The sequence below is a fragment of the Eptesicus fuscus genome, chromosome 25 (assembly GCF_027574615.1).
Source record: "Eptesicus fuscus isolate TK198812 chromosome 25, DD_ASM_mEF_20220401, whole genome shotgun sequence".
NCBI classification, from domain to species: domain Eukaryota; kingdom Metazoa; phylum Chordata; class Mammalia; order Chiroptera; family Vespertilionidae; genus Eptesicus; species Eptesicus fuscus.
The window spans coordinates 4259081-4286807 of record NC_072497.1 but is presented as its reverse complement, the minus strand read 5'-3'; the positions used below and the strand labels follow the sequence as shown (position 1 = coordinate 4286807).

General features: G+C 56.1%; 3 protein-coding genes across 5 annotated transcripts in view; 2 read left to right on the top strand and 1 right to left on the bottom strand.

Annotated features, from left to right (window-relative positions):
- The window catches only part of SEMA4B (semaphorin 4B), a 48369-nt gene extending 31642 nt beyond the window's left edge, over positions 1-16727 (top strand). For all 3 annotated transcript variants that reach the window (XM_054713266.1, XM_054713267.1, XM_054713265.1), the window contains exons 3-15: positions 3738-3901; positions 4089-4151; positions 6303-6401; positions 7280-7391; positions 7605-7718; positions 7892-8043; positions 10051-10232; positions 10326-10476; positions 12204-12414; positions 12496-12611; positions 13057-13223; positions 14719-14804; positions 15067-16727. In XM_054713266.1, coding sequence (XP_054569241.1) covers positions 3738-3901; positions 4089-4151; positions 6303-6401; positions 7280-7391; positions 7605-7718; positions 7892-8043; positions 10051-10232; positions 10326-10476; positions 12204-12414; positions 12496-12611; positions 13057-13223; positions 14719-14804; positions 15067-15797 — 2348 coding nt within the window. In that variant the 3' untranslated portion in view covers positions 15798-16727. The remainder of the gene's footprint in view (positions 1-3737; positions 3902-4088; positions 4152-6302; positions 6402-7279; positions 7392-7604; positions 7719-7891; positions 8044-10050; positions 10233-10325; positions 10477-12203; positions 12415-12495; positions 12612-13056; positions 13224-14718; positions 14805-15066) is intronic.
- Positions 16728-17955: 1228 nt separating this feature from the next.
- CIB1 (calcium and integrin binding 1) lies at positions 17956-21493 on the bottom strand. Its single transcript, XM_008161261.3, has 7 exons — positions 21356-21493; positions 21196-21230; positions 20102-20210; positions 18850-19000; positions 18627-18745; positions 18453-18541; positions 17956-18210 (listed from the first exon to the last, which is right to left on the bottom strand). The coding sequence occupies exons 1-7, from the start codon at positions 21404-21406 to the stop codon at positions 18189-18191; spliced, it is 576 nt and encodes a 191-aa protein (XP_008159483.1). The 5' UTR covers positions 21407-21493; the 3' UTR covers positions 17956-18188.
- Positions 21494-21762: 269 nt separating this feature from the next.
- Positions 21763-24814, top strand: GDPGP1 (GDP-D-glucose phosphorylase 1). Its single transcript, XM_008161262.3, has 2 exons — positions 21763-22116; positions 23492-24814. Exon 2 carries the CDS (start codon positions 23500-23502, stop codon positions 24658-24660), a length of 1161 nt encoding a protein of 386 aa, XP_008159484.2. The 5' UTR covers positions 21763-22116; positions 23492-23499; the 3' UTR covers positions 24661-24814.
- Positions 24815-27727: the final 2913 nt, after the last annotated feature.

Sequence of the window (27727 nt, the reverse complement as noted above, 5' to 3'; positions counted from 1 at the left end):
GAGGGTTTGTGTTGGAAACTCCCCTCGGGCCTCCCCGTGTGTAGAGTGCCCATAGGAAGTGGCAAGGAGTCGGGAATGTGACGCTGGACTTAGGAGTTTAAAGAGAGGCCTTCCCGTCGCCGACCACAGCTGCCCTGCGTGGTTTCGGCAGCAGAGTTCGGGGCTCTTGAACACTAGGCAGGACTCTCCCCAGTGAATGGCCCCCTGCAACCCAGTTCCGACTCCGGTTCTAGGCGGGAGGCTTGCCGCTGGTATGAGTTCCTCCTCTTGGAGAGTGAGGATGAGGTAGCCTCGTTTCCCTTTTCTCCTCGGCCACTGGGAGGCTCGGCACTAAATGTATGCGGACCTATGGCCTGCTTATGGGAATCTGTCCTTCCTCTCTGGTGTCGATGTTTTCTTCAGATTTGTTTCTTTTTTTCCCCTCCCCTCCGCTCCCGATGTTAGTGTTTATGTTTCATTACCTTCTTTCCTTTGTGTTTTTCTCACTCTTGTTGGAACCAGGCCGGGGGTATGTAAAACCGCTCACCGTGGAAACGCCCACGACGCCCTTTCCCCAGCTGCTCTGTTGGCATGTGGCCGGCCTTTCCGTGTCCTCTGCTTCGTGAGACCGCATTTGTGTGCGTGGTCATGACCCACTGGGCAGTGAGGAGGTGCCGGAGGCTGGGCAGGGTGGCTGCTCTCTGCGTGTTTTCCTTTTCATATCAGCTGCTTAGAATTTCTAGAATAATTTCACTGCCAACCCATTAGTCACTCTGAGCACAAACAGTGCCCTGGTACTCCTCTTTAATGTATTTCTTTTGAAATATATATATATTTTTTATTGATTTCAGAGAGGAAGAGAGACAGAAACATCAATGATGAGAGAGAATCATGGATCGGCTGCCTCCTGCACGCCCCACACTAGGGATCGAGCCCGCAACCCGGGCATGTGCCCTTGACCGGAATCGAACCCGGGATCCTTCAGTGTGTAAACCAATGCTCTATCCACTGAGCCAAACCAGCTAGGGCTCTGATGCATTCTTTGTGCATCACCTAAGTCCAATCTGTAGCATCCAAAAAATGATAACACGTGAAAAAGGAAAAGAAATTCCCTGTAATCCTACCAGGGCTACCCACTCTTCAGCATTTCAGTGATTCATTCTTCCAGATTTTTTTCTCTGTATCTTTCCCATATACAAAAAAAGAGAATCTAGCAAGACGAACTACTTTATAACCTAGTTTCACTTAGGGGTATGTCCTTAGTGTATTTCCTTGTCATTGCATATTCTCTAACAATGAAAGATAGTTGACATTTCTATCAAGGTACATGGACATAATTTTTTTTTTTTTTAAGTATAGGACTTGCTGTGAAAAGCAGCAACTGCCTCACTCATCCCACAGCCCCAGGCCTGGTTAAGAGGGGCAACCCTGCCGAAACCGGTTTGGCTCAGTGGATAGAGCGTCGGTCTGCGGACTGAAAGGTCCCAAGTTCGATTCCGGTCAAGGGCATGTACATTGGTTGCGGGCACATCCCCGGTAGGGGGTGTGCAGGAGGCAGCTGGTTGATGTTTCTCTCTCATCGATGTTTCTAGCTCTCTGTCCCTCTCCCTTCCTCTCTGTAAAAAATCAATAAAATATATTTAAAAAAAAAAAAAAAAAGAGGGGCAACCCTTTTCACTTACACTTCTTGTTACACAGTGGTTTTCTCTGTATAGGTAAGCAAAATGCTTATATCCCTATTTCTTGGCTTATCTGATTTGCTGCTGAAAAAAAATAAGGCTGTCCAGCCCGGCCAGTGTGGCTCAGTGGTTGAGCGTCAACCCACGAACCAGGAGGTCACGGTTCGATTCCCGGTCAGGGCACGTACCTGGGTTGTGGGCTCGATCCCCAGTAGGGGGCATGCAGCAGGCAGCCGGTCAATGATTCTCTCATCATGGATGTTTCCCTCTCCCTTCCTCTCTGAAATCAATAAAACTATATTTTTTTGAAAAAGCAAGAAATAAAGGCTGTCTAGCACTCAGACCCTTCCCCACCTCCTCCAAACATTTCCTGCCACTCTAATTTGGTTACCTTTGCAGTTTAAATGTATATCTTTATTGATTTCAGAGAGGAAGGAAGAGGGAGAGAGAGAGAGAGAAACATCATTGATGAGAGAATCATCGATTGGCTGCCTCCTGCAGGCCCCCTATTGGGGATCAAGCCTGCAACCTGGGCATGTGCCCTTGACTGGAAATTGAACCCGGGACCCTTCAGTCCGCAGGCTGACGCTCTATCCACTGAGCCACACCAGCTAGGGCGCAGTTTAAAATTACGAGGCACAAACCTCAGTTCCTTGTTCCCCGTAACTGCTGACGGAATCCTGTGGCCCTTTGCTGTCCGAGGACGAGAGAGACTCCACTTTCCTAACCGCCCTCGTCCCCAGCGTCAGTGTCTGTCTGTCGTACGCTCCTGAGGTCAAGGTTGAGAACATGAATGTCCTGTTTAACAGCCATACGTCTTCCATACGTCCTCGCGGTCCCTGAGGGGCCGAGGGGGAGGGGGGTTGTGCTTGCCAGGCCTCCTCTCTGGGTCTGATGCCTCGCAAAGGAGAGTGTGAAATCCCTCTCCTTCCTTGTGTTCTGACACGGGCTCAAACACCATCACTTTGCATTTTCGTTCCCATCATTTTATTTTATTTTATTTTTTTAATCCTCACCCGAGGATATTTTTCCATTGATTTTAGGGAGAGTGGAAGAGAGAGGGAGAGACAGAGAGAAACACCGATGTGAGAGAAACACACCGATTGGTTGCCTCCTGCACGCACCCTGACTAGGACCCGGGCCGGGGAGGAGACTGCGACCAAGGTACATGCCCATGACCGGAATCGAACCCAGGACCCTTCGGTCCGCTCTATCCACTGAGCCAAACCGGCTAGGGCAGTTCCCGTCGTAGTTTGACCATGCCTTTCTTATGAAACTTCGCTTGTTTTTCTGGAGCAGGCGTCCTCAAACTACGGCCAGCGGGCCACATTGCGGGTGTTTTTGCCGTTTTGTTTTTTTACTTCAAAATAAGATATGTGCCGTGTGCATAGGAATTTGTTCATAGTTGGTTTTTTTTTTTTTAAACTATAGTCCGGCCAACCCACGGTCTGAGGGACAGTGAACTGGCCCCCTGTTTAAAAAGTTTGAGGATGCCCTGACCGGTGTGGCTCAGTGGATAGAGCGTCGGCCTGCGGACTGAAGGGTCCCGGGTTCGATTCCGGTCAAGGGCATGTACCTTGGTTGCGGGCACATCCCCAGTGGGGGGGCGTGCAGGAGGCAGCTGATGGATGTTTCTCTCTCATCGATGTTTCTAACTCTCTATCCCTCTCCCTTCCTCTCTGTAAAAAAAATCAATAAAATATATATTTTTTAAAAATAAAAAGTTTGAGGACCCCTGTTCTGTAGCTTCTGAAAAAGCATCATTTCTACCCGCTGCTGTGTTGTGTCCCAGGAAGTATGAGGGTTGATTTTCACACCCAGCCCCCTGTGCTGGGACACGGAGGTGGTTTTGATTTTTTTTTTTTTCCTTATACAATTAACATTCTTCCCCGCTCATCTTCGCGCCTCTGTTTCCTGCGTCACGTTTGCGAGGCGGGAATGCTGCTCCCTGAAAGCCTGATCCCCTGGTCCTCGGTCCCCTTGCCACCCACTGCCTTGCCGGCCTGCGTTGGTTGTTCGAGAAAGTGGGGTTTTGCGGGAGGGGCGGCCCCCGGCTAATGTCCACCTTCCTCTCCCCAGACTCTGAAGAGCGACCGTTCTTCAGATTCCAGGCTGAAGACGTCTCCAACTACACGGCCCTTCTGCTGAGCCGGGACGGGGAGACCCTGTACGTGGGGGCCCGAGAGGCCCTCTTCGCGCTCAACAGCAGCGCCAGCTTCCTGCCCGGCGGGGAGTACCAGGAGGTGAGAGGCGATGCCCCCCCCGGCGCTGGGGGAGCTGGGCAGAGGATGGCAGTGGGGAAGGCGGACTGGATGACTCACCTCCTGAGCCCGGGAATGATGCAAACAGAGAGGGGAAAGGAGTTGGGGGGGTGGGGGTGTTGGACCCTCCATTCCTACATGCACACTGATCTGCTGCCTCGTTCCCCAGCTGCTGTGGAGCGCAGACGCCGAGAGGAAATACCAGTGCGGCTTCAAGGGCAAGGACCCACAGGTGAGCCAGCACCGGAAGGCGGCCTGGGCTGCAGGAGGGATGGAGGGCGGGGGTCCTGGACCCGGGACGGAAGCAGGAGTGGGAGCAGGTGCCGCCGGCTGCGGTGGGCGGGGCATAGGCTTCTGAGATGGCCAGGCCTGGCTCTGGATCGTGGACCAGGAGATTTGCCGCTCCGGGCCTTCGTGGTCCCATCTGTAAAATGGGGATAGTCGCCCGGCCGGCGTGGCTCAGTGGTTGAGCGTTGAAGCCGGAGGTCATGGTTTAGTTCCTGGTCAGGGCACATGCCTGGGTTGCAGGCTTGATCCCCCCAGTGGGGGGGCGTGCAGGCTATTTCCTTTCCGAAATCAATAAAAAATATATTGAAAAATAAAAATAAATAAAATGGGGATAGCGATGCCTGTCTCACGGCACCCACCGCGAGTGAGGATCCAAGGAGGTCGTGGGTATAAGGCACCCGGCACAAAATGAGTGCCAGGTGGATGTGAGCCTCCGGCAGGAGCGGCCACTGGGTGGGGACAGCAGTCGTGTCCCTCTGCCGATGGTGCCTGATGGGGCAGGTCTGACAGATCCTGGTCTGGTTTTGGCCAGACCAGTGGGTGCGGGTCTCATCCAGTCCCCGGGGTTCTTCTGGAGGACTCCCCATTATTCCCAGAGGCCGCTGGTCCTGAGTGCAGTGGGGGCAGCTAAGGAGACGGCAGAAGAGGGCCGGACTTGGGATCAAGACACAAGTTCAAGTGCTGACACCCCTGACTTCTTCCATTCAGCACATAGTATCTTTTTTTCTTTTTAATATATTTTACTGATTTTTTTACAGAGAGGAAGGGAGAGAGAGACAGAGTTAGAAACATCGATGAGAGAGAAATATCCATCAGCTGCCTCCTGCACACTCCCCACTGGGGAGGTGCCCGCAACCAAGGTACATGCCCTTGACCAGAATCGAACCCGGGACCTCCAGTCTGCAGGTCGACGCTCTATCCACTGAGCCACACTGGTCAGGGCCAGCACATAGTATCTTTAAAAAAAATATATATATATATATATATATAATTGATTTTGGAGAGGGAGAGAGAGAGAGAGAAATACCAATGATGAGAGAGAATCATTGATCGGCTGCCTCCTGCATGCCCCCCACTGGGGATCCAGCCCACAACCTGGGCATGTGCCCTTGAGCAGGGCTCGATCATGGGTTGATGCCCAACCACTGAGCCACACTGGCTGGGCAGCACTTGCTTTGTGCCCAGGTGCTTTTAGACACTGGAGACTTAATGGCGAAAGAGGAGAACAGCAGGCAAAAACGGGTCCATTTGAAAAGGCAGTCAGGTTACACACTTCCTTCAAAAAAAGTGACATCTGAGGCAAGAGGAGAAGGCGGTGAGGGAGTTGACCCTGGGGTACCTGGAGGAGGAGCAGGCCTGTGGGTTTTGCTCGGAGGGGGGTGTTTGGGGAACCGCTGGAGGGCCGAGCAGAGGAGTGGCCAGGCCTGGCGTTTGTCAGGCGTGACGGACAGTGGCCTCCACGTGGCGAGGACAGAGGGAGGGAGACCAGCGAGGGAGGGGAGGTGCCGGTGGCCTGGGCCAGGGAGGGAGACGTGGTCAGATTCCCGATGTATTGTGTGCATTGTGCAGCCTCAGATTCCCACCTCGCACACCTGATGGGAAAATGCCGGGTGTGCGAGGTGGGAACTGGAGGCTGGCTGGGAGGTTTGGGGCCTCAGCAGCCGAGAGGATGGAGTTGCCATTAATGAAAAGGAGAGACCTGGGAGGAGAAAGGTTTGGGGAGCTATTAGAGCGTTGATGGGAGACGCTATTAGACACACTCTCGGAGGCTGCCTGTGAGTCTGGGGCCGGGCCTCAGGCCGAGTGTCTCCTGCTCTGGCCTGTGGCTTCCTCCCCGTGTGGGTTGGGAGGGACCATCTGTTTGCACTGAGGACCTTCAGGGGCCAAGGCAGCCCCAGAGGGGGCATTTCCGTGCCCCACCCCAGACGGAACTGAAGGCTGCTGACCACAGAGCTGGCTGAGCCCCGAGGTCCCACCTACACACGTCTGTGGTCCCCGATTTGAGGCCTCGCCCCCCCCAGCCCCGGCCTTGGGTCTCGGTGGTGCCCCCTGGTGGCTGGCTTGAGCCTGACATCCTGCCCCTCTCTCCCCGCAGCGTGACTGTCAGAACTACATCAAGATCCTCCTGCCCCTTAACAGCAGCCACCTGTTCACCTGCGGCACCGGGGCCTTCAGCCCCCTCTGCGCCTACATCGTGAGTGCCCGTCCCCCCCCCCCCCCCGCTCCCCCCTGCTGACCCCGAACCGAATCTTCCCCGCTTTCTGCCCCAGAGAGCTGCTCTCCAGCACCGCCCCCTGCTGTAGGGCAGGTCCCGGTGAGGCGTCTTGGTGGCTCTGGGCTCCAGGAGCCCTTGGCCCAGCCCCAGCTGAAGGAGGAGCGCATGCACCCACCCAGGCGCCACGATCCTGGCTGACCCACAGCTCACGCCCTGCCGGTTCCTTACAGCCCGCCTTGTACACCCTCCTCACCCCCTCACCCCCATGTGTCTCTGCCCCCGCACACACCTTAGCAGAGGCTCTGGCTTGGAGCACCAACCTCGAATCAGACATACCCGGGTTTGCATCGTGGCGCTGCCCCTTCCTGGCTTACATCTTTCTTTAAAAAAAAAAAAAAAAAAGGTACTTTCATTTATTTCAGAGAGGAAGGGAGAAGGAGAAAGAGATAGAAATATCAATGATGAGGGAGAATCATCGATCGGCTGCCTCCTGAACGCTCCTTCCTGGGGATCGAGCCCGCAACCTGGGTCCGTGCCCTTGGCCGGAATCGAACCCGGGACCCTTCAGTCCGCAGGCCGCCGCTCTATCCACTGAGCCACACCGGCTGGGGCTGGCTCACATCTTTCTAAGCCTCGTCTCCCCTCTGCCACCTGGGACTTCTGGCGCCCACCTCGGAGGTCACTGCCACACGGTGCCGGCACTGTGCCCGAGCGCTAGGATGGGGAGGACGGCCTGTCTGACCTCTGCCCCCACCCGCTCCGAGTTGCCTTTCCCAGCACCCCCCGCCTTTCCTGCAGAGCCCACCCCCTGCCCTGGTGTGCCCCTGAACCCCCCTGTCTGCTCCCCCCCCACACAGAGCGTGGAGAACTTCACGCTGGCACAGGACAAGGCGGGGAATGTCATCCTGGAAGATGGCAAGGGCCGTTGTCCCTTTGACCCCAATTTCAAGTCCACGGCCCTAATGGTTGGTGAGTATTGGGGGCAGGATGGCCTTGTGGAGGCTCCATGGGCCGGGGGGGCGGGGGGGTGATGTGCAAGTGTGACCCTGGGCTGCCCTTGGGTTCCTGCTCCCTCCTCTGTGCACCCCGAGTGAAGTGGGCAGGATCAAGGTCATTGCAGGCCTATGCGGGGGGAGGGGGCCCCGCCGAGAGGCCGTTCCCATGGGAATGTTTTCTTGGCAGATGGCGAGCTCTATACTGGGACCGTCGGCAACTTCCAGGGGAATGACCCGGCCATCTCCCGCAGCCAGAGCCGCCGCCCCATCAAGACCGAAGGCTCCCTCAACTGGCTCCAAGGTGAAGCCCTCCCACCGCCCACCCGTGGGCAGGCCCAGGGGCCCTTGGGAAGGGCACTCCTCGTCCCCCCGCGCCCCCCCCCCCCCCCAGGGCCTGAGAACAGAGTCTCGCCTGTTTGGGACGCCTGTTTGGGATTCCCGGGCTGACTCTGTGCTCCTTGCCGGCTCCCACAGACCCAGCGTTTGTGGCCTCGGCCTACATTCCCGAGAGCCTGGGCAGCTTGCAAGGCGACGATGACAAGATCTACTTCTTCTTCAGCGAGACCGGCCAGGAGTTTGAGTTTTTCGAGAACACCATCGTGTCCCGCATCGCCCGCATCTGCAAGGTGAGGGGTGGCCACCCAGAGTCCCCAAAGGCTCCCCCGGTCCAGGGTCAGGAAACGCCAGGAGGTCCTGCTTCTGTGACCTTCTCTTGATCTCCGGGAAGAATGGCTTAGCTAACGGCCTTTAAATCAAAATACCTCTTACTGTTTTCTTTTTTAAAAAAATATATATTTATTGTTTTTTTACAGAGAGGAAGGGAGAGGGATTAGAGAGTTAGAAACATCGATGAGAGAGAAACATTGATCACCTGCCTCCTGCACACCCCCTACTGGGGATGTGCCCGCAACCAAGGTACATGCCCTTGACCGGAATCGAACCTGGGACCCTTCAGTCCGCAGGCCGACGCTCTATCCACTGAGCCAAACCGGCTAGGGCCCTCTTACTGATTCCTCTTATGTGAACTACTGAACAGGAACGCACACACAGACATCACAAGATAGAGAGGCAGAATAGCATCGCCGATAACAGAGTCGAGCCTCGGGGGCCAGGCTGCTCAGGCTGCTCAGGCTGGCACCCTCCCCCCCACCTGCTCAGTTACAGCCCCCTGGTCTGTGCAGTGGGAGCAATAACCACACCTGGCTCAGGTTGTCGGGTGGACTGAATTAATCCACGTAAAGCTTTTAGGCATGCGGTTGAATATTACGTTACATTCCTATCGCCCCACCATAAGAAGTGACCGCTGTTAACATTCTAGAAGGTTCCTTGCTAATCTTTTTTTTTTTTTTGCATATGTGTAAATACATATATTTATACTAGAGGCCCGGTGCACGACATTCGTACACTGGGGGGAGGGGGTCCCTCAGTCTGGCCTGTGCCCTCTTGAAGTTTGGGACCCCTCAGGGCAGTGGTCGACAAACTCATTAGTCAACAGAGTGGCGAGCCGCATGTGGCTCACGAGCCGCGGTTTGCCGACCACTGCCTCAGGGGATGTCCGCCTGCTGGCTTAGGCCTGCTCCCCACAGACATCCCCCAAGGGGTCCTTAGCTGCCAGCCGTTAGCCCGGCTTCTGGCTGAGCAGCGCTCCCCCTGTGGGAGCACACTGACCACCATGGGGCAGCTCCTGCATTGAGCATCTTCCCCCTGGTGGTCAGTGCGCGTCATAGCAACCGGTCATTCTGCTGTTTGGTCGATTTGCATATTAGCCTTTTATTATATAGGATTGCAAAAAAAAACTGTATCAAACATACATTAAAACAACAGCAACCAAAAAAGACTATTTACAAACACGATTTACACTGTCAATGCAGTTCTTCAGCTGGAAGTCATGACCTGTGTCCGTATGTGCAGGGAGACGTCCCTTGTTCCTTTTTTGTGGGATTCCACAGAAAGCAAAGCACTGGCCTTCCCTTAGCCCGCTGATGCACCTGCCCCTTGCCTCCAGGCGTCCTTCATCTTTTCTTTTTTCTTTTATTTTTTTAAATATATTTTATTGATTTTTTACAGAGAGGAAGAGAGAGAGTTAGAAACATCGATGAGAGAGAAACATCGATCAGCTGCCTCCTGCACACCTCCTACTGGGGTTGTGCCCGCAACCAAGGTACATGCCCTTGACCGGAATCGAACCTGGGACCCTTGAGTCCGCAGGCCGACGCTCTATCCACTGAGCCAAACCGGTTTCGGCCATCTTTTCTTTTTTTTAAAAAAAAATATTTTTGTTGATTTCAGAGAGGAAGGGAGAGGGAAGAGAGAGAGAGAAACATCACTGATGAGAGAGAATCATGGATCGGCCGCCTCCTGCACGCCCCCTACTGGGGATCGAGCCCACCACCCGGGCATGTGCCCTGACCGGGAATCGAACCGTGACCTCCTGGTTCATAGGTCGACGCTCCACCACTGAGCCAGGCAGGCCGGGCGTGGGTGTTCTTGATTTCCAATGGAGCTCAGGCCTGGCTGTGGCTTGCCCGCCCTCCCTGCCGGTCCGTCTCAGCTACCGTTGGGGCGGGGGCGGCGAGGAGCACCCAGCCCCGGACCTACGTGCCTGAGCGGCCTCTCTCCCTCCCCCCCCCCAGGGCGACGAGGGCGGCGGGCGGATCCTGCAGCAGCGCTGGACGTCCTTCCTGAAGGCCCAGCTGCTGTGCCTGCGGCCCGGCGACGGCTTCCCGTTCAACGTGCTGCAGGACGTCTTCACGCTGAGCCCCAGCCCCGAGGACTGGCGTGACACCCTCTTCTACGGGGTCTTCACGTCCCAGTGGTAGGGCCCCGGGACCTGGCCGGGGATGGGAGGGCGAGGGGTGGCCGGGGTCCCGAGCCCCGGCTCTCGGGTGAACCGCCGCTTCTTTTGTAGGCACCGAGGGACCACGGAGGGTTCTGCCGTCTGTGTCTTCAGCATGAGGGACGTGCAGAGGGCCTTCGACGGCTTCTACAAGGCGGTGAACCGGGAGACGCTGCAGTGGTACACCGTGGCCTACGAGGTGCCCACGCCCCGGCCCGGCTCGGTGAGGACTGCTCCCTGCGCGGGGCGGGGAGACCCGGGGGGGGGGGGGGGTTGGGGCCTCTCCCAGCCTGGGATCACGTGGCTCCTCCCAGTCCGTCACGTCTGTGTTCTCACCTTGAAAGTGGGGACAAAAGCCCAGGCCTGCTTGTCCCGCTGGGCTAGATGTGACCGTGACTATGGGATACCTTCCAAGCTGTGGGGGGGCGGGAGGAGAGCAGGGGTGTCCCCGTCAGGGCACTCAGAGTCCCTTTGTCATTGGGTGCTCACGGTGCCCCCCCCCCCCCCCCCCCCCCCCCGGCGGTGAGCGCCTTATTTATCTGAGTAATTAACCCTTTGCACTCGCTTGCTTTTTTCTCGGTTCCTTTATTCTACTCGGGATTTAATTTTTCAAATACCCCAGATTTTACAAAGCGCGGCAGTAGAATAAAAAAACTGGAGTTTCTTTTCATACAAACTTATTTATTTGGATTTTTTAATATTCCAAATTATTGATAACATTCAAAGAGTCATTTTAATCTCGACATCCGAGTGCAAAAGGTTCAAGGCCAGGCCCCGAGAAAGAGTTTTCTTTTTCTTTTTTTTTTAAATTTCTTTATTGATTAAGGTGTCACATATTTGTCCTCATCCCCCCATTCCCATCCCACACCCCTCCCCACGGATGCCCCCACCCCCCTGTTGAACTTAACCATTGGTTAGGCTCGTATGCATGCACCCAAGTCCTTTGGTTGATCTCTCCCCCCTACCCCCACCCTCCCCTACCCTCCCTCTGAGGCCCGACAGTCCGATCGATGCCTCCTTGTTTCTGGGTCTGTTCTTGTTCATCCGTCTATGTTGTTCATCATTTCCCCTAGATGAGCGAGATCATGTGATACTAGAAATATACTTATAAGAACTGAATGTGAGACAAGCAATAATGGTTATGCTGACAGGCAAATGAATCAGTCTGTAGTGAGTTTCTTTCTGGACCAACAGTTCTTTTGAGACCCAATTTCAGTGTCCACCAGTTCCTTATGTGTACGTGTCGGCACTGACTTTTCAGCTCTGGATGGTGGACAAGAGTTTTCTTCTTTTTAAAAATATATTTTTATTGATTTCAAAGGGAGAGGGAGAGAGAGAAACATCGATGATGAGAGAGAAGCATGGATCGGCTGCCTCCTGCACGCCCCACACTGGGGATCGAGCCTGCAACCCGGGCATGTGCCCTGACTGGGAATCGAACCGTGACCTCCTGGTTCCTAGGTCGATGCTCAACCACTGAGCCACGCCGGCCGGGCTAGGGTTCTTTCTCCTTTCCTTCCAGCCTGAGGGGCTTCCCCAGAGCAGCCCTGAGCCAGGACACGGGTGTGTGGAACACATCTCAGCATTGCCCTACTGGGTGCTTAACCCCAGCCCTGGAGCCTCATCTGTGGAGGGTCACTCCTGGGTACCAACTCTTAGGGCTCTTACAGAGAGAATCAGGCACTAACTGTGGGCACCTCATGCCCCCCCACTGGGACACCTGGTCAGCCAAAGGATGCTCACAGAGCAGGTGGTGTGGTTGTTCTGCTCGAGGCCTGGGGGGGGGGACTGGGAGCATCACAGCATCACAGGGACACTGGCCAGCGGGGCCCCTGGGTGCCCACAGCCGGGGCTTTGCCCTGCGGCTCCACAGACCTGGCTTCCGAGGGTTGGGCGGACATCCTGCCGGCCCTGGCGTTGCTGGCCTCACGCCGCCACCTTCTCCTCCAGTGCATCACCAACAGCACCCGGGAGAGGAGGATCAACTCGTCCCTGCAGCTCCCCGACCGCGTGCTCAACTTCCTCAAGGACCACTTCCTGATGGACGGGCAGGTGCGCAGCCGCCTGCTGCTGCTGCAGCCACAGGCCCGCTACCAGCGCGTAGCCGTGCACCGCGTCGCGGGCCTGCACCGCACCTACGACGTCCTCTTCCTGGGCACCAGTGAGTGTGTGCGGCCAGGCGGGCCGGCGGCTGGGGGTGTGGCCGAGGGGCGTGGGGCCTGAGCCACTGTCCTTGCTGCAGAGGACGGCCGGCTGCATAAGGCGGTGGACGTGGGCTCCAGCGTGCACGTCATTGAGGAACTCCAGATCTTCTCGCCGGGCCAGCCCGTGCAGAACCTGCTCCTGGACCCCAACCGGGTAAGCAGGCGGCAGAGGCCGGTCAGCGCGCTGGGGTGTCCCTCTGCTGACAAGCTGTTAGCAAGTGAGTGCCCGGGCCCTCGCCTGTTTGGCTCAGTGGACAGAGCGTCGGCCTGCAGACGGAAGTCCCGGGTTCGATTCCGGTCAAGGGCACGTACCTCGGTTGCAGGCTCCTCCCCGGCTCGGGCCCTGGTCCGGGTGCGTGCAGGAGGCAACCCATCGATGCGTCTCTCACGTCGATGTTTCTCTCTCTGTCTCTCCCCTTCCCACTCTCTCTCTCAAAGTCAATGGAAAAATATCCTTGGGTGAGGATTTAAAAATAAATTAAAAAAAAAAAAAAAGTGGGAGCATGGGAGGAGGCCCTGGGGAAGGGGCTCAGGTTGGGCACTCGAGCCGGGGGTGGCCGTGGGGGATGGCCCCGGCTCTGATCCTCACCTCTGTGCAGGGACTGGTGTACGCAGCCTCACACTCGGGGGTAGTCCAGGTGCCCGTGGCCAACTGCGACCTGTACCAGAGCTGCGGGGACTGCCTCCTCGCCCGGGACCCCTACTGCGCTTGGAGCGGCAACAGGTGCCGTCTCATCAGCCTCTACCGGCCGGAGGTGGCCTCGAGGTGAGAGTCCTGAAGGCCTTCCCCACGTCCATCCCTGTGCGCGGCCTTGGGGCGCCTCCCCCGGCCTCTCTGAGAATCCCCACGCAGCTTCGTTGGCGTCCACTGTCTTGGTGTAATTATTACTTTTAAAAAAACTAGAGGCCCTGCCGAAACCAGTTTAGCTCAGTGGATAGAGAGTCAGCCTGCGGACTCAAGGGTCCCAGGTTTGATTCCGGTCAAGGGCATGTACCTTGGTTGCAGGCACATCCCCAGTAGGGGGTGTGCAGGAGGCAGCTGATCGACTTTTCTCTCTCATCGATGTTTCTAACTCTCTATCCCTCTCTCTTCCTCTCTGTAAAAAATCAATAAAATATATATTAAAAAAACAACAACAAAAACTAGAGGCCCGATGCACGAAATTTGAGCAAGAGTAGGCCTTCCTTCTCCTGGCTGCTGGCACTGGCTTCCCTCTGGCACCCGGGACCCGGGCTTCTCCCGGAAGGTCGTCTGGAAGGACGTTTGGTCTAATTAGCCTATTACGCTTTTATTATTATAGATTTTTATTCATTTCAGAGAGGAAAGGAGAGCGGAAGCGAGATAGAAACATCAATGATGAGAGAGAATCATTGATCAGCTGCCTCCTGCACGCCCCATACTGGGGGATCGAGCCTACAACCCCGGGCATGTGACCTGACTGGGAATCGAATTGTGACCTCCTGGTTCATAGGTTGACATATTTTAAGTGAAATCAGGACCTGCCCCATTTGTAGTGTTCTTGTTTTTTGTTTTTTTTTAAAAAACTATTTGAAGTGACCTAGTCAAAATAGTACTTTTTTTAAAGTTGTTTTTAAAATGACTTGTTTGGGTTATAAAATGTTTGTATAGAAAACTTAGAAAATAGAGATAAGCCCAATCGAAATATCACTACCCCTAACCCACCACCCAGAGAGAATCGCGGTGAGAATTTGATGGATACCCTCCCAGACTTTTTTTCCGTGCGTGTAAAATAAAAGAGCGTGTAGCCCTGACTGGTTTGGCTCAGTGGATAGAGCGTCGGCCTGCGGACTCAAGGGTCCCAGGTTCGATTCTGATCAAGGGCATGTACCTTGGTTGCGGGCACATCCCCAGGAGGGGGGTGTGCAGGAGGCAGCTGATCGATGTTTCTCTTCATCAATGTTTCTAACTCTCTCTCCCTCTTCCTTCCTCTCTGTAAAAAAATCAATAAAATATATTTAAAAATATATTTTAAACAGACACACACACACAGCTCTATACATACAGAGCCAGGTGTCCTTCCTGTTAAGGCTCATACTGCTTTTTTAATGCAGGGGAGTATTACAGTACCTTTTATTTGAAATAAATACTGGGAAACAGGAGATGCTGGCCTGCCTTTTCCCCCTGCTCTGGGCCTGGTGGTGCCTGAGCCCCGGGCCCTTGCCTCCAGGGCTGCACCTGGGGATAGGGGTGCAGACCCACGGGGCATCCTGGCCTATCCCAGGCTCTCTTTGGTCCCCAGGCGGTGGGTCCAGGACATCGAGGGGGCTAACGCCAGGGACCTCTGCAACGCTTCCTTCGTCAAGCCCCGGGTTGCTGCCCCAGCAGGTAAGGTGCCCGTCAGAGGATGGAGGGAGGCAGGGCCCAGTTGCTTAGAAGGCTCCTGAATTCAGGCGCTTGGCCGGAGTAAATCCTTTCCTCCCGTCCTCGTCCCTCCAGCCTGCAGGCGAGGCCCTGGGAAGCCAAGTCACAATCCCCGGAGTTGCCACCGCGGCATGATGGGCAGTGCCTGGGCGGGAGGCGGGTGAGCTGGGGCTGTGGTGCCCGCCAAGCCCCCTCGGCCCCATGTCTGTGCCCCTCCTGCCCGCAGGTGAGAAGCCGTGTGAGCAAGTCCCGTTCCAGCCCAACGCGGTGAACACCTTGGCCTGCCCGCTGCTCTCCAACCTGGCGACGCGGCGCTGGCTGCGCAACGGGTCGCCCGTCAACGGCTCGGCCTCCTGCCGGGTGCTGCCCACGGGGGACCTGCTGCTGGTGGGCAGCCAGCAGGAGCTGGGGGTGTTCCAGTGCTGGGCGCTGGAGGGCGGCTTCCAGCAGCTGGTGGCCAGCTACTGCCCCGCGGTGCTGGGCACGGCGGCCGACCGGCAGGGGAGAGGGCCCGTTGTCATCAACACGTCGCGGGTGAGCGCCCCGGCCCACGGCAAGGCCGGCTGGGGCACGGGCCGGTCGTACTGGACCGAGTTCCTGGTGATGAGCGTGCTGTTCGCGCTGGTCATCGTGCTCCTCTTCCTGTTCTTCCTCTACCGGCACCGCGACGGCATGAAGGTCTTCCTGAAGCAGGGCGAGCGGGCCAGCATGCACCCCAAGACCCACCCGGCGGCGGTGCCGCCCGAGACCCGGCCGCTCAACGGCGTCGGTCCCCCGAGCGTCCCGCCGGACCACCGAGGCTACCAGGCCCTGTCGGACAACTCCCCGGGGCCGCAGGCCTTCACCGAGTCCGAGAAGAGGCCGCTCAGCATCCACGACAGCTTTGTGGAGGTGTCCCCCGTGTGCCCCCGGCCCCGGGTCCGCCTGGGCTCGGAGATCCGGGACTCGGTGGTGTGACAGCCGACTCGTAGAGGAGGCCACCCTGGCTTCAGGGGCCGTGGATGCTCAGAGGGGTCGGCCGGACCCGGCTCTCAGCGGCGCGCGGCGCTGTGCCCAGCCCTCCGGAGCGGGGATGCGCCGGCCGGCCGGCGGCCCTTCGAGGGGTGAGGCCCCTCTGTCCCAGATGCCATGTCCCCGGGAAGAGGGGCTGGCGCCTGCCTAGGTGGGCAGAGCAGCGCTCCTTACGTAAGCTGAGCCTTTTGTGTAAAAAAAGCAACAAAAACCACTGAAAATGTGAAATGACAATGAGACAACACAACGCCACGCGCACGGCCGCGCCGGCTCGCAGCCCCCAGCCTCGGGGTCTCGCCCTCGTTGGGGCTTTGGAAGCCGCCGCCGTGGTGGGTGCAGACGGAGGTGGGAATCTCGGACCCGCTGGCCTCTGCCTTACGCTACTGCCACGGGCGGCGTGGGTCCTGCCTGGCCACTGACCGGGTGGTTACGGCCACCGTCCCGTCACCTCAGGGACCGAGGGCTACGCGGGCGCTGCGGCCCTCACGGGGCCCTGGGTTCGAGCCACCTCTGGACCTTTCCGGCCTGCATCAGGCCGTGGCCACGTGACAGCAGGCATCGTGAGCTCAGGAGTTACGACGATGTTCACCTTCCCCCTCGGAATTCTAGGAAGAGACTGTTGTTGGCTGCCTTCCTTTGTCCAGACTGAAACCCACGTCCCATCCCCCCCTCCCGTCCCGTATCCACCCAGCGCGTCTCTGGCGCCCAGTCCCCCTTCACTCCCACACTTCACCTGCCTCCGATCTGAGGGATTTGACACGGCCCAGCACAAGGGCCTGGATTTTATGTGGGTTTTGTATTTTTTTAAAGTCAGATGCACTTTACATTTGTTTTGTTTTTTGTATTTTAAATAAAACCTAAAGAACTGAAATTGAATCGCGGCCCTCCCTCTTAAAGGACTGTTGACCTAGCCGTGGCTCAGTGGGTGTGGCTCAGTGGATAGACCAAAGGGTCCCGGGTTCGGGTCGGGTCAAGGGCACGTACCTGGGTTGCAGGCTCTTCCCTAGCCCGGGCCCTGGTTGGGGCTCATGCAGGAGGCAACCAATCGATGTGTTTCTCTCACATGGATGTTTCTGTCTTTCCTTCTCTCTTCTACGCTCCCTAAAAAAATCAATGGATAAGCCCTGACCGGTGTGGCTCAGTGGATAGAGCGTCGGCCTGCGGACTTTAGGGTCCCAGGTTCGGTTCCGGTCAAGGGCATGTACCTTGGTTGCGGGCACATCCCCAATAGGGAGTGTGCAGGAGGCAGCTGGTCGATGTTTCTCTCTCCTCGATGTTTCTAACTCTCAATCCCTCTCCCTTCCTCTCTGTAAAAAAAATCAATAAAATATATTTTTAAAAAATCAATGGATGAGGATTAACAAAATAAAACAGATCTAAACTGACTAAATAGAAGGGGAAAACAATTTACTAAAGTAAAAATAAAAAAATTAAAGGACCGTCGCTTTTTGAGGTTGGTCTAATCTTCTGAGTTCTGGGGGTTCTGAATCTCCTGTTTCCGGGGGCCAGAGCCAGCCCAGTCTGCCCACCGACATCTCAACCCCTTACTCTGGTCAGGGGTCGGGGCACAGGGAACAGGGTTTTTTATTTTACTCTTAAAAAAAATTTTTTAAATGCTCATACAGTAAATTCTTTTTTAAAAAAAAACATGTAAATATATATATATTTTAATTGATTTCAGAGAGGAAGGGAGAGGGAGAGAGAGAAACATCAATGATGAGAGAGGATCATCAATTGGCTGCCTCCTGCACACCCCACACTGGGGATCGAGCCCACAACCCGGCATGTGCCTTGACCGGCAATCGAACCGTGACCTCCTGGTTCATAGGCTGATGCCCAACCACTGAGCCACGCCGGCCAGGCTACAGTAAGTTCTTTTTTCTTTTGGTAAACAGCTCTATAATAATGTAGAAATTCAGGTCACCGCCACCACGATCGGGATTCAGCGGGTCCCCTCCCCCACGGACCCCCTCATAGTCAGTGCCACACGCCGCGTTGCTGCTGGGCCCTTCTCTGGAGGTTCGTCAGTCCTGGGACAGCCGAAGTCTCCTGGAAGTCCAGTCCTTCCTCAGAACCAGCATTTCCGGTGTCGCACACACGATCGAAACGTCTTAACCTTTATTGCTGATTAGTAGAAACGGAGCGGTGACAATGGCAGTGAGAAGGGGCGAGGCACTGACTTGGCGCGCCCTTCCCTGCCTGGGACAAGACTTCACAGCGCCAGCTCCACCGGGCCAGCTCGGCCGGCCCTGGCAACACAGGCGTAACCTTGGCCACAGCTCGGCGGTGTCAAGGTCATTCTACGGGGCGGCTGGGAGACCGGCTGTGTGGCTCCTGTCACAGGACGATCTTGAAGGAGCTGAACGAGAGAACGGGGGTGTTTGATTTGCCGCCGGAAGAGGAGGGTGAGGACTAAACCCACATGCACCCACCTCTCCCCCCAGACCCTTTGGAATGGGCTGTGAATCCCGTCTGTCAGTCCCCTTTGGGAGAAGAGCTACCCTGAAAGATATTCAGAGGAGGCGGAGGGGCTTTATCTGGGACCCCCCTCCCCCCATAATAACATCCTAGACCCAGATGCCACAGGCGGGCCAGTTCTACCTGGCAAAGTCCGGTGAACGGGAAATAACGTGCTGGAACTCGGAGAGGTTGATGGTCCCATCCCTGTCGATGTCGGACTCTTCCAGGATCTGGGCAAAGGGAGAGTGTCAGCCCCAGCCCTCCCTCGGCTCCCGGGCCCGGCCCGGCCCGCCCTGCTGGGCCCCAGCCGCTCACGTTGTCAATGAGCTGCTTCATCTCGGACGCACTGAGCCGCGTGTCCTCGCCCTCTCCCGTGAGGCAGTTCACCAGCTGGCTGAGGTCTTCTCTGTTCAAGGTTCCATCGTCGTCGAAATCTACAGAGCAGACGCGGGGAGCCCCGGGATGACCCCAGCGCCCCGGCAGAAAGACCCCGGGGGAAGGAGGCCCCGCGCTCCGCTAGGCTCCCCCGCGTCCTCACCGAAGATGCGGAAGGCATAGTGGGACTTGATGTCCGGCGTTGCCGTGTCGCTGAACACGCTGAGGAGGTCCAGGAAGTCCTCAAAGCTCAAGCTGTCTCGGGCCGGGGAGGTCGAGAAGACCCTGCAGATGCGCTCCCTGAAGGGGTTGGCCTAGGAAGAGAGCCTCCGTCAACGCCACAGGACGCAGCCGGGGTCGCACTCAAACCCCACAGGGACCGGAGGGGACAGGTCCCAGAACCCGCACCATGAGCGCAGGCTGGGGGGGGGGGGGGGCAGGTGAGAATGACCAGTGCTTTTTCGAAGGCAGGGGGACCAGTGACATCGCTGGGGAGGGGGCAGGGATGGCTACTGGGAATCCGAGGTTAACCCACAGGTAGGCCTGGGGGCAGAGAAGGAAGAGGGAGGCATCCTAAGCAAAGAGGACATTTCATTAAACACGTGTTATGCCCTACTCAGTTAGGGTCAGTGGACAGAGCGTCGGCCTGGGGACCAAAGGGTCCCGGGTTCGATTCCGGTCAAGGGCACGGACCTTGGTTGCAGGCTCCTCCCCTGGCCCGGGCCCTGGTGAGGCGCGTGCAGGAGGCAACCAATCGATGTGTTTCTCTCTCATCGATGTTTCTCTCTCTCCCTCCCCGTCCCTTCCACTCTCCCTAGAATTCAATGGAAAAATATCCTCGGGTGAGGATTAAAAAAAAAAAAAATAGCCCTAGCTGGTTTGGCTCAGTGAATAGAGCATCAGCCTGTGGACTGAAGGGTCTCGGGTTCAATTCCGATCAAGGACCCATTCCCAGATTTCGGGCTCGATCCCCAGTAGGGGGCATGCAGGAGGCAGCTGATCAGTGATTCTCATCATTGATGTTTCTATCTTTCTCTCCCTCTCTGAAATCAAAAAAATATATACAAATTCATTCATTCATTCATTCATTCATTAAAATAAACACCTGTTACAGGCACTAGGCCACGCCCTTTGCATTTTCACAGCCCTCAGGAGAGGCAGTCAGCCTCTGGAAGAGGCTCTCTCAAACTTGAAGGCGACTCAACTCCTCTTAAAGGACCAACCTTCTTTTGACGCGCCAAGAATGTGTTTCTAGAATCCCGATTTGAAAAACACCATTCCAGATCATTCCACCGGGTGATTTAGGTAAAGCCCTCGCCACCGGGGACGTTAGGGCTAAACAGAGGAAAGACCAGAATGGGACAATGACTGCCTGACAGGGGGCGGGGAGGGGGGTGGGGGCGGGGGGCTGGCACCTTGAGCTCTGGAAGGCTGAAGATCTGCTCCAGGGACACTCTGGCCTGCAGCGACTCCTCCATGCTCCGGAGCTCCTGGGGAAGCAGCTCACAGAACCGCCTGTGGGCTCTGGCACAAGCAGGGGAACCGGTTGGCCCACCTTCCTGTGTGTATTACCCACGACACACCAGGTGAGGCGCCAAGCGACGCACAGAGAATGTCTGAGTTACCAGGCTTGATAAGCCAGCGGGAGCTACGTCCCAAGACAGTTACAGGCTGGGAGTTCGTTCTTGCAACGGGGTATTTACTGAAGACCTACTGTGCGCCGGGCCCTGAGCGCACAGTAGGTCCCCCGAGGGGTGGAGAGGCTGGGGTATACCGGAGCCAGAAGTTGGCTCGGATGAACTGGGAGGAAATAAGCAAAACTCCAGGGATCTCCTGCTTGCTCCTCAAGGCCTCCCCCTCTTTTAAGCAGTTAACCTGGAACTGAGCTATCTCCTCCCCAGCACCACCTCCTCGCCACTGGGGTTACTTGAGCCAAGGGAAGCCCTGGCCACGTAAAGCTGGCAGGTGGCCGGAAAGGGAGTTCCAGCCCCGGTTCAAATCCTTTCTGGGGGTGTAATAGTCTTAGGCGAGTTGCCAGGCTTTCTCCGGACCTGTGTCATTGTCCCCTCCCTCCCTCGGGGGGGGGGGGTTCAAGTAGGTAAATGCAGGCTGGTTTAGCACCGTGCTTGGCACAGGGTAGGTGCTGAGCAAGCGTTAACGGTTCCTGTATTATTCAGGTGAGGTTGGGAGGAGGAACCACCCTCCCCAAGGACCGGGGCTGGAGGTTCTGTTATGCAGGAGTCAGGGGAGCGCAAGGTCCAAGGGCGCCCAACTTGGGCCGCAGACAGCACAGCTGGGCGCCCCCAGCGTGGGCGGGGCGCAGCCCAGGCTCGAGGGCTGGGGCGCGCGCGGGACTCCGGTTCCGGCTCAGCCGCCGACCTCCAGCGGCCCCTGCCGCTCCCTCGAGGAGGCCTCAGTTTCCCCGTCGGTAGGACAGAGCCCCCCCCCCCCCCCCCCCCGAAGCCGTCTCTAAGGGGATCCCGGTGGCGAGGTTCAGATCAGCACTTACAGGAGGATCTCCTGCTTGGTCAGGAACGTCAAGTCCTGGAAGGCAGGCGGGACCGAGGTCAGCGGGCCGCCCGGAGGCCCAGCCCGCCCCGCCGCCCGCCCCGGGGCCCGTTCCCGAGCGCAGGCCCGCGCGCGAGCTCCCCGGGCCGCATCCCGCGCACCTGGTACTCGGCCAGCAGCTCCTTGGACAGGCGGCTGCCCGAGCCCCCCATCGCCGAGCCGCGCGCGCACAGTTCCGCCAACTCGGTCTCGGGACGCCGGCAACTTTCTCACTTCCGCCCTCGGGCCGCGTCACCTCCCCGTCCCCGCGGCAACCGCCCCTGAGGGGGGGGGCCCGCCCCCGCCCCCGGGCCCGCCTCCTCCTTACAGCGCCCAGAAGTTCCCCGCGGGGTTCAGACGCCGGGTCCCCGCTCTGGGCGGTCCCTGGCGAGCTGGGGGCGTGGCCCAGGGGGCGTGGTCAACCCACAGGCCCCGCCTCCGGGGGCGGACGGGGCGGGCCACGCCGCGCGCGTGCGTGCGTGCGTGCGTGTGCGCGCGCGGGATGCGCATGCGCGGAGGACGCCGCGTCCTCGCTGCGCTGTGGCTGCAGTAGCTGCGGGTCGGTCGCGCGGAGCGTCCTCCTCGCCTGCCGTGAGCGGCGGCGGCGGCCTCGGGTGAGGTCTGGTGAAGGGCAGCAGGGAAGTCTGGGGCCAGGGGGGCCTGGGAACTCTCTGAGTGGCCATTGGCCGCCGCTGCCCCTGTGCCTGAGGTCGGCTTTTGCATCCCGACGTCACCCCCCGGCCCCCGCCTCGCGTGTTGCAGCCCCCGCGTCGCCTCTGCAGACATCCCCGCACACTGACTGCCGGTGAGGCCGTTTCCTGACACCCACCGGATGCCCAACGCTGTGCGGAGTTACTTAGATTTTGGTTAGCAGCCCTGCAAGGTAGGCTCCCAGGTATCAATGCACGAATGAATGAATGAAACGGCGCTATTGCCAAGGGTGAGGATTCCAAGCTGCCGAGAGGGGGAGGTGGGAGTGAGATTATTTCTTTCGTTTTTCAGTTTTGCTGACCTATCATTGACAGGTGCACTTGTAGGGATTAGTTCTTGATCCTTCCAATTTAATCTGCTTGCTGATCTGTCAAGTCTAAATGTGAGCGTGTCAATTAAAAACAAAAAAAAACTCGGGCCCCTGTCATCCGACTTCAGCTTCTCTCTGCCATCTCCTCAGGGCCTCTGTGGTTTAAGCCTTCGTGGGCACTCAGTTCCTCTTCCGGCTTATCTTCACGGAAGCCTTTCCCGAGTCCCTGGACTAGAGTAGGAGTTTGTCTTACACCCGCCGAGTTCCCAGTGCTTCTGCACGGCATGTATCTGGCTTGCAATTTATATTTACTCGGGTGATGTCTGTTTCCCCCACTAGACTGTAAGCCCCATGAGCTATGAGAGGCATGCACTCCGGGACCTGATATGTGGCATTGGTTGAGTCAATGTTTACTGAGTGACTGTAGTTTGCCCAGCACTCAACGTGATTACCCTAGCTGGTTTGGCCCAGTGGATAGAGCATGGGCCTGCAGACTGAAGGGTCCCAAGTTCGATTCCGGTCAAGGGCACATGCCTGGGTTCCAGTAGGGTGCATGCAGGAGGCAGACTGAAGGGTCCCAAGTTCGATTCCGGTCAAGGGCACATGCCTGGGTTCCAGTAGGGTGCATGCAGGAGGCAGCCAATCATTGGATCTCTGTCATGTGCCCTGACTGGGAATCGAACCTTGACCTCCTGGTTCAGAGGTTGATGCTCAACCACTGGGCTATGCCGGAGTGGCTAATACGTGTTTTTAATTCAGCAAAAATATGTGCTAACCTACAGGATGATGAGTCATTTCTGTATTTCAAAATAGTTTACCCAAGGTGTATATTACTTTTGTAACCAGAAGAACAAGTCAAGGTTATTTGAAAATAAAAATAAAATCTCTGGAAATGGCCCTAACCGGTTTGGCTCAGTGGATAGAGCGTCGGCCTGCGGACTCAAGGGTCCCGGGTTCGATTCCGGTCAAGGGCATGTACCTTGGTTGCAGGCACATCCCCAGTAGGGGGTGTGCATGCAGGAAGCAGCTGACCGATATGTCTCTTCTCATCGATGTTTCTAACTCTCTATCCCTCTCTTTTCCGCTCTGTAAAAAATCAATAAAATATATTTTAAAAAAAAGAAAAAAAGAATAGTCTCCCCTCAGGGAAGAACCCATATGTTTAAAAAAAATAAAATAAAATCTCTGGAAATGGAGTAGCATCATGTGTTTTTCCCCCCTCTGATGATTGTTTCAGGTCGGCCCATGGCTGTTTCCGCGGGTTCAAATGAAACTTCCTATTTGCTACCTCCAAACAGGGAGGACTGGGAGGAGCAGGGCATCCCTGACTTTGTGTATGGACAGAAGGAACTCACGCGGGAAGGGATTCAGTGGCCGAGGACCCCGCCCAGCCCCCCGGACACACTGCCTCTGTCTCGTTTTGACTCTGCGCTCCGCTCTGCCTGGAGACAGCGGATGGAGCTGGGGCTGTTCCGCTACTGCCTGGGGGAGCTGCAGACCCAGACGCTCCCTGGCCCCATGGGTTTCGTGGCTCAGCTGAATGTGGAGCGAGGGGTGCAGAGGAGGCGCCCCCAGAACATCAGGAGCGTCAGGCAGGCATTTGACCCCGAAGAGTTTAACTTCAACAAGATCAGGCCGGGAGAAGTCCTCTTCCGTTTGCGCCGGGAGCCCGACCCCCCGGGGGTTCTCCAGGAAGAAGAGGATATCCTCGTGATGATCAACGTGAGCCCCCTGGAGTGGGGCCACGTGCTGCTGGTGCCCGAGCCCGCCCGGGGTCACCCCCAGCGCCTGCTGCCGGGCGCGCTCCGGGCTGGGCTGGAGGCCGTGCTGCTGAGCTCACACCCGGGCTTCCGCGTCGGCTTCAACAGCCTGGGCGGCTTGGCCTCAGTGAACCACCTCCACCTGCACGGCTATTACCTGACCCACAGGCTGCCCGTGGAGGGGGCCCCAAGTGAGCCCCTGGACCCTGGGGGCCGTTTGCACCTGCTCCGGGCCGTCCCGGCTCCCGGCTTCCTCTTTTACACCAGCGGGCCGGGGCCGGACTTAGAAGCCTTGGTCAGCAGGGTGTGCCGAGCCACGGACTATCTGGCGGACCACGAGATCGCACATAACTTGTTTGTGACCCGGGGGGCGCCCCCTGGAAAGACTTCCTTTTCCCCGACCCTCACAGGGGTCCGGGTGATCCTCTGGCCCCGCAAGGCCAGCTTTGGGATAAAGGAAGGGGAGGCGTTCAACGTTGCCCTTTGTGAGCTGGCCGGGCACCTCCCTGTGAAAACGCCCCAGGACTTCAGCAGCCTGACCGAGGCGGCCGCCCTGACCCTCATTCAAGACTGTCTGCTGCCCCCAGCGCAGGCGGAAGAGGTACGGGCAGCACTGGTGGCCTTGACGGCCCAGGAGGAGCAATGATTGGGGCATTGCCATGACGGCTCTCTCCCCTGTCGTAGCCTCAGAGGAGGGATCAAGAGCTGACGACAATGGTCTCTTTCAAGAGGAGATGCCTTGGAATAAATGGAATGAGTGAGCGCTCATGGATGTATCTGCTTCTTCCTTTCTTCTTGGGCCAGCCCCAGGGATGCCGAGCCTGTTGTTGGGAAGAGTATATAACTATACTAGCGTTCCCGTTGCAGGAAAAATCCTGCAATAGGATTTCCTGCTGCACTCTACCTCGCCTCCGTTCCTCCCTTGTCGCCCGCCCCGCCTTCTCCGCCAGCCCGCCTGCGTTTCCCTTCTCCCCCAGCCCTGACTTAGCTCCTCCCTTCTCCTCCCCCCAGGCTTCCTTGCTTCTTCGAAGCTTTACTCCCTTCTGCAGCTCTTGGCTTCTTTCGACGCTGTCTTGATATGCAAATTAGCCACCATCTTTGTTGGGGTAATTTGCATACTCATCCTGATTGGTTGGTGGGCGTGGCTTGGCTGATGGGCATGGCTTAGGTGTAGCGAAGGTGCGGTCAATTTGCATATTTGTCTATTATTAGATTAGATAGAGTATATAACTCCTGCCGATACCGGTTTGGCTCAGTGAATAGAGCGTCGACCTGCAGACTGAAGGGTGCCGGGTTCGATTCCGATTAGGGGCATGTACCTTGGTTGCAGGCACATCCCCCGTAGGAGGTGTGCAGGAGGCGGCTGATGGATGTTTCTCTCTCATCGATGTTTCTAACTCTCTATCCCTCTCCCTTCCTCTCTGTAAAAAAGCAATAAAATATATTAAAAAAAAAGAAAAGACCATAGAGAATTCAGGAGTATATAACTCTTTAAAAAAAAAATATATATATATATATATATATATATATATATATATATTTTTTTTTTTTTTATTGCTCTTTTACAGAGAGGAAGGGAGAGGGATAGAGTTAGAAACATCGATGAGAGAGAAACATCGATCAGCCGCCTCCTGCACACCCCCTACTGGGGATGTGCCCACAACCAAGGTACATGCCCTTGACCGGAATCAAACCTGGGACCCTTCAGTCCACAGGCCGATGCTCTATCCACTGAGCCATACTGGTTAGGGCTGGATTTTCCTTTTCATATCAAGTCTTACAATAGTGACAGGTTATGTACCTCTGGCCTGGTGCCCCCACTTCCTCTGGTGTTGCCCCTCTGCTCGTTCCCCCTTTGCCTGCCACTGAGTGTTATTTCTTCATCTCTCCCTGCTCCATCCAGATGCCCTCCTTACTGCACATTCTTCACCTGCCTGGCTGCCTGGAATTTTCCTCCAGCCCTAGCAAACACAGCTGAGTACGCCTCACAAACCTCGTCTAGTGTGAAAACAAGTGGTACTCACGGCTTTAAAGGTACAGCTCCTCTTTTTTTTTTTTTTTTTTTAATATATATTTTATTGATTTTTTATAGAGAGGAAGAGAGAGGGATAGAGAGTTAGAAACATCGATGAGAGAGAAACATCGATCAGCTGCCTCCTGCACACCCCCTACTGGGGATGTGCCCGCAACCAAGGTACATGCCCTTGACCGGAATCGAACCTGGGACCCTTGAGTCCGCAGGCCGACGCTCTATCCACTGAGCCAAACCGGTTTCGGCCAGCTCCTCTTTCTTACTTATTTTTATTTTTTGTTAATCCTCACCCGAGGATATTTTTCCATTGATCTTTTAGAGAGAGTGGAAGAGAGAGGAAAAGACAGAGAGAAACATCGATGTGAGAGAAAGACATCGATTGGTTGCCTCCTGCACACGCCCTGACCAGGGCCTGGGCCGGGGAGGAGCCTGCAACCGAGATACGTGCCCTTGACCAGAATCGAACTTGGGAACCTTTAGTCTGCAGGCCGACGCTCTATCCACTGAGCCAAACCAGTTAGGAGGGCAAGGTACAGCTTCTCTTAATGCCTCCATTTAACCGATGAAGAGATGGAGGTGGGCAGAGGTTTAGTAATGATGAGCATCAACCCATGAACCAGGAGGTCATGGTTCGATGCTGGCCAGGGCACATGCCCAGGTTATGAGCTTGATCCCTAGTAGAGGGTGTGTAGGAGGCAGCCGATTAATGATTCTCTCTCATCATTGATGTTTCTATTTCTCCCTTTTCCTAACTCTCTGAAATCTATAAAAACATTTTTTTTTTTAAGTGTCCTGGAAGGCAAAGGACTCCAAAGCATTTCAAAGAGAGGGTACTTGAGAGTGTCATATCCTGAAGAAAGCTCAAGAAGTCTGTGAGTCAGCCCTAGCTGGTTTGGCTCAGTGGATAGGCCCAGGGACTGAAGGGTCCTGAGTTCGATTCCGGTCAAGGGCATGTACCTTGGTTGCAGGTTCCCAGCCCTGGTCAGGGTGCGTTCAGGAGGCAAGCAATAGATGTGTCTCTTTCACATTGATGTTTCTCTCTGTCTCTCCCTCTCCCTTCCACTCTCTCTAAAAATCAATGGAAAAATATCCTCAGGGGAGAATTAACAAAAAAAAAAGGGGGGGGGCTGTGAATCAGAAAATGTCTATGTCTTTTTAAAGGAGGGAATCTTTTAAAAATTTATTGATTATTTTGAGAGAGGGAGAAAAACATTGAGTTGTTCTATTTATTTATGCATCCATTGGTTGATTCTTGTATGTACGCTGACTAGGGATGGAACTGCCATCTTGAGATGTTAGGAATACACTAACCAAGTGAGCTACCTGGCCAGGGTTAAAGGAGGGAAATTTTCAAAGTGTCCTCTAGATTGAACCACATAGGATAATTGTAAGGTGCCAAGGTGAAGCAGGGTTTGGTGGAAGTGGCCATCAGAATCAGATAAAGTGGATGGAAAGTGAAGGGACAGTTTGATAAGGCGCTTGAGGGCACGCATGCTAATTGAGGCTGACCCTCCCAGTGCAGAGACTGCTCAGGCATGGTTATTTCAAAAAAAAAAAAAAAGTGCCCTAACTGTTTTGGCTCAGTGGATTGAGCTCTGGCCTGCGGACTGAAGGGTCCCAGGTTCAATTCCGGTCAAGGGCATGTACCTTGGTTGCGGGCCCATCCCCAGTGGGGGCTGTG